General features: G+C 41.2%; 1 protein-coding gene across 1 annotated transcript in view; it reads left to right on the top strand.

Moving 5' to 3' along the window:
• Positions 1–947: 947 nt before the first annotated feature.
• The window catches only part of LOC109523356 (neuropilin-2-like), a 90,954-nt gene continuing 87,517 nt past the window's right edge, over positions 948–4,384 (top strand). Inside the window, exon 1 of the mRNA XM_019882458.1 lies at positions 948–1,744. Coding sequence (XP_019738017.1) covers positions 1,669–1,744 — 76 coding nt within the window. The 5' untranslated portion in view covers positions 948–1,668. The remainder of the gene's footprint in view (positions 1,745–4,384) is intronic.

Genomic DNA, 4,384 nt, shown 5'->3' with positions numbered 1-4,384 from the left:
TCCAAAAATATTGCTGAGTTTCTTCTCAGACAATATGATTTTGTGACCCTTATATTGTATACATGTTGTATACGTGTGTGTGTGTGCGTGTGTGTGTGTGTGTGTGTGTGTGTGTGTGTGTGTGTGTGTGTGTGTGTGTGTGTGTGTGTGTGTATGTGTGTATGTGTGTATATATATATATGTGTATATGTGTATATATGTATATATATGTATATATACATATATATGTATATATATGTATATATATATGTATGTATGTATATGTATGTGTATACTGTATATGTATATATGTGTGTGTATATATATATATATGTATGTGTGTATGTATATATATATATATGTATAGGCCACGCCCCCAACAACACAACTCCTGTTCTGTGTGCAAGTGTGAATTGTTTTTTTTTTTTCGCGAACAGAATATTGGAATTTAAATTCATTCAATTGTGTTGGGAATTTAGTCAAGTAAGTGTTTAAGGTGTTAATATCAATACTAAAAATTACAAAGAGTTGTACAGTTTTTTTTTTTTTTTAACAGCAGCAATCATGGGTACCACGATAATGCGCGTGATGTCAGTACATACATAAGTGAAAGTTTGGTATCTGTTTTCAAATGTAATGAGTAAACTACAGATAATTGATCAATATACTCAAGTATTGCAGCTAAGTATTTGGACTACGTTACTTTTCGCCACTATAAGTTTACCTGTCGTCTCCAGTGAAAGCAACCATGAAGAAAAACTGGAAGGCAATGGAGAGGTTGAGCAGAGAGGGTGGTGCTGGGGGATATTAAACTGCTCTTTAATCGGGGTTGCGGGTTGGGGGGGTCTATGAGGTGAGGGGATACGTGGAGGCTGGCCGAGGTGTCCACACTGTAATCCGATACGCGCGTGCGCACACGCACCCCAGCCTCGAGTTGAGGGAAAGCTCCGGCTGGAAGTCACTAAGACGGCGGAGCTCGGAGAGTTACGAGCGCGCTTCCCCAACGAGAGAGAGAGAAAGAAAGAGAGAGAGAGAGCAGCGCAGGGGAAGAGCGTGTTAACTGTCAGTTCGGAGGAGGACGGCGAAGAGCCTCCACCACGTTCGGTTTCTCTCTATCCGCTTTTACGCACGCGTTGACAAGACAGACTAGAGAGCGCGCCTCTTTCCAAACATCTTTATCTCCCCTTTTTAACCCTACAACCTACTGCCACATGGACTGTGTCGCCACCGTTTTGGGAATATAATCACCACATGGGCATATTTATGTGCGGCGCTTTTGAAATAAAGGAACGGAGGCGGCGATGTTTTGACTAAGGGGAGTGATTTGATTCTTCTTACTTTAGACAGTTTTTTTTGTTTTTTTTTTTTTTACAAACTTGGACGCATGTTTCCATTTGGTAGTGGCCACGGATACTTTTCACTCCTCTTGTGACTTCGCATTTGCCTCACGTTGATGACGAGATCCCAAAGCGCAGTATTATTACGCACCACACAAAAAAATGGATTGTGGACACTGTGAAGAGATCATATCCCGAGAGAAAAGACGCACGGCCACGCACTGACAACCGCAAACCGGCATTTGAGCGTGGATTCTTTTGGACGGTACGACCCGGTCTGCGGCGTAGAAGAGAGGAGGAAAGCGTGGGGACTATCACCGTTTTATTTAGTTCAACGCTTTGAGATCAAAAGATGGATTTATACACGTGGCTTTGCGTGTGTGCGCTCACACTTCTACCAGTTCTGGCTGTCACAGCGGAGGAAGCAGGTAAAATTGACACTGGCATACAGTATATCCAATTTGATTTTTCTTTGTTTGTTTTGTTTTATGACGGACATTTTAATTCCCATTTTGTTTGTCTGTAGGAAAAGCAAACTTATTTTTTTATTTGAACTGTCCTTTAGAATTTGGATTGTTTTCTTATCTAATTTGCCTTTGTTGGTCATTGTTGAGTTTCCGGCCACTAACTGAAGATGATTGTGTGCTGTGGGAAGTCGTAAAAGTGATGTGATCACGCAAACGAGTACTTCTTTGTTAATTAATAACCAGCGAGACGCGAAACAGGGGAAGTGTTAAACTGATGATAGCGTTTTGTTTTAGTTTTGGGCTCTACCTGCGATTGGATCGTGTTTAAGTGTCCCACACAGATAATGTCAACAGAAAAAAAAAACATATACTTTAACTGAAACCATTTTCGCTTAATTTGTGGTCCCAAATAGAACACCAATTGTTTTCATAAATCTCACTGTAGCTTTCTTCTTATCTCCGCTCTATTGTAGATCCCATATCGTCTTATCAGCTTTCAAATTGATACTTGTGTCCGTTGTCTATTGATTGTTGAAGTCTCGAACGTCCACATTGACTACATCACATCTGTTCTCTGGAGGGCTCTTCGAGAAAACACGCACACACACAAAAAAAACTGTGTTATTTCTTCAGGGACTAGGATCGGTGTCACGGCTTCTTTTCCACGATGAAATTTAATTATGTGGCGTTGGCTACTTGGTGGAGTGTTTATTTGACTTGCTGTTGCACGGGAGGAAGCGATCGGCGCCGCTTCAAGCTGCACCGTGCGCCTCAGCCTCACTCCAAGCGGGAGGACTTTCTGCTCCTCTTCCCGGGAGCACCGATAACTAATGTCCACATTGTCAGAGCATTGCTGCTCTGAATGCTCCGATAATGTGGACAGTCGTTTATGTGAAGCGTGGGTTGGGAATGTGAAATGCGCACATTTGTGTTTCGAAACCGTTATTTGCGCGCGGGGAGATTTTTTTTCCTGTCCCTCTAATGAACACATACAGTCGAAAACCAATTGATTTCACATTTTAACGAATAGTTTCATGATCAACATTCCACAAATTGATAAAAATATGTTGTTGAAAGTTAAAACTATATATATATATATATATATATATATATATATATATATATATTGTGTGTATTGCCCAATTTTCTCTTATTGGTTTTGTGGCATCACGCTTGGGCTTTGCCTGGATGGCTCCTTAGCGCAGTGATATCCGCGTGAGAGATCAAGTATCCAATTTAACTTTATTGATCAGAAAATGTAAGTATCTTGTATTGTTCATCTATCTATGCCAGTGCCCTATAGTTGCAAAATATAGTCCATATGAGGTACAACGTACATTTTTCTAAGGTAGACTTAGTGTCCCTATAAAGATTGAGAAAAATACCATGAGGCAACACTGTGCATTACCTCCATTTAATAAAGACTGGGTATCCCAATACAGTTTATATGAATCTATTAGAACTGGGAATTGGTGCTGTTGTGTGTAGTCGGAATGTTTTATTTGTACTGACACAGGTCCTATTCAGGAGCCTTTAAGATCCCGGAGGCGCTTTTACACCTGGGACAAAAAGTTCCCATAGGATCTGGCTGACTTAGATACAGTAGCTGGTCTGAAATTCCCTCTGAACTACTTCTTCTTCTCCTACTCCTCCAGAAGCAGCCCTTGTAATAGCTGTGCAGCTGCAATCTTTATTGTCCAAATGCAGTTGTTAAGTCTTCCATAACCCAGAGCGCACATGGCTGTGTCTCTGTGACTCACCTCTTAAAGGTGATATCGAAACACAACACAATAAATAGAGTAGCACAGAGTGAGGCTAAAACATGCATTACACTTGTTAATACTGTTGTGTTTATTTACCTCGATGTTTGTGAGCTCCGTTTAGCGCGAACAGAAAAGTGTTGTTGCGTGGGCCGATACGCGATTGCTCATAACGGTTTCATTTTGACTTGGCTGATGCAAAATTACCCATCGACGTGATCATTTTTGTATGATGCATACTGGATAGCCAAATAGCGAACTCTGCTTTTGATCCACGAGATTACACCATTAGCGGTTAGCTAACTTGGCTGCGAGTTACAGATTCAATCGTGAATTTTTAACAACTTATCAGATTTTTTTTTTCTCAAATGTGAGAGGCTCCACACAATTGGCAAGTGTGTGCTTACTGCGTTTATGTATGTTGTACACAAGAGGACTAACATAAAACACCAGACACATATCTTGGCAGACAATTGTGAGTCTGCTCCCAAATGTCCCTTGTAATACCAAGACTGACCTGCGGGAGACAGCGTAGTGCCACAGGGCATCCAACTTCCTGATGAATACAAAGAAGAAGGAGGAAGAGGAGTAGTAAAAGAAGATAAACTCACGTTCTGCCTGTTTTCTACTACATTGTGGTGGCAAACTGTTGTCCTTGTCTCTTTGCTTTGTGGTGAATACATTGTTAGGCACATTACACAAACACTTAACACAGCCACTTGCTCTTATATTCGTGTCCAGCAACAGTGCAAACTTCAGTTCACTTCCTAACTGGCTATCATTAGGTTTGCCATCACAATCGCGGAGACAGTGGCTCGGCCAGATCAGAAAGGGGCAGGGT

Source organism: Hippocampus comes, unplaced genomic scaffold (assembly GCF_001891065.2).
Source record: "Hippocampus comes isolate QL1 unplaced genomic scaffold, H_comes_QL1_v1.1 scaffold111, whole genome shotgun sequence".
Classification (NCBI taxonomy): Eukaryota; Metazoa; Chordata; class Actinopteri; order Syngnathiformes; family Syngnathidae; genus Hippocampus; species Hippocampus comes.
Note: the sequence above shows the minus strand (reverse complement) of the source record. Positions and strands in the feature narration are given on the sequence as shown.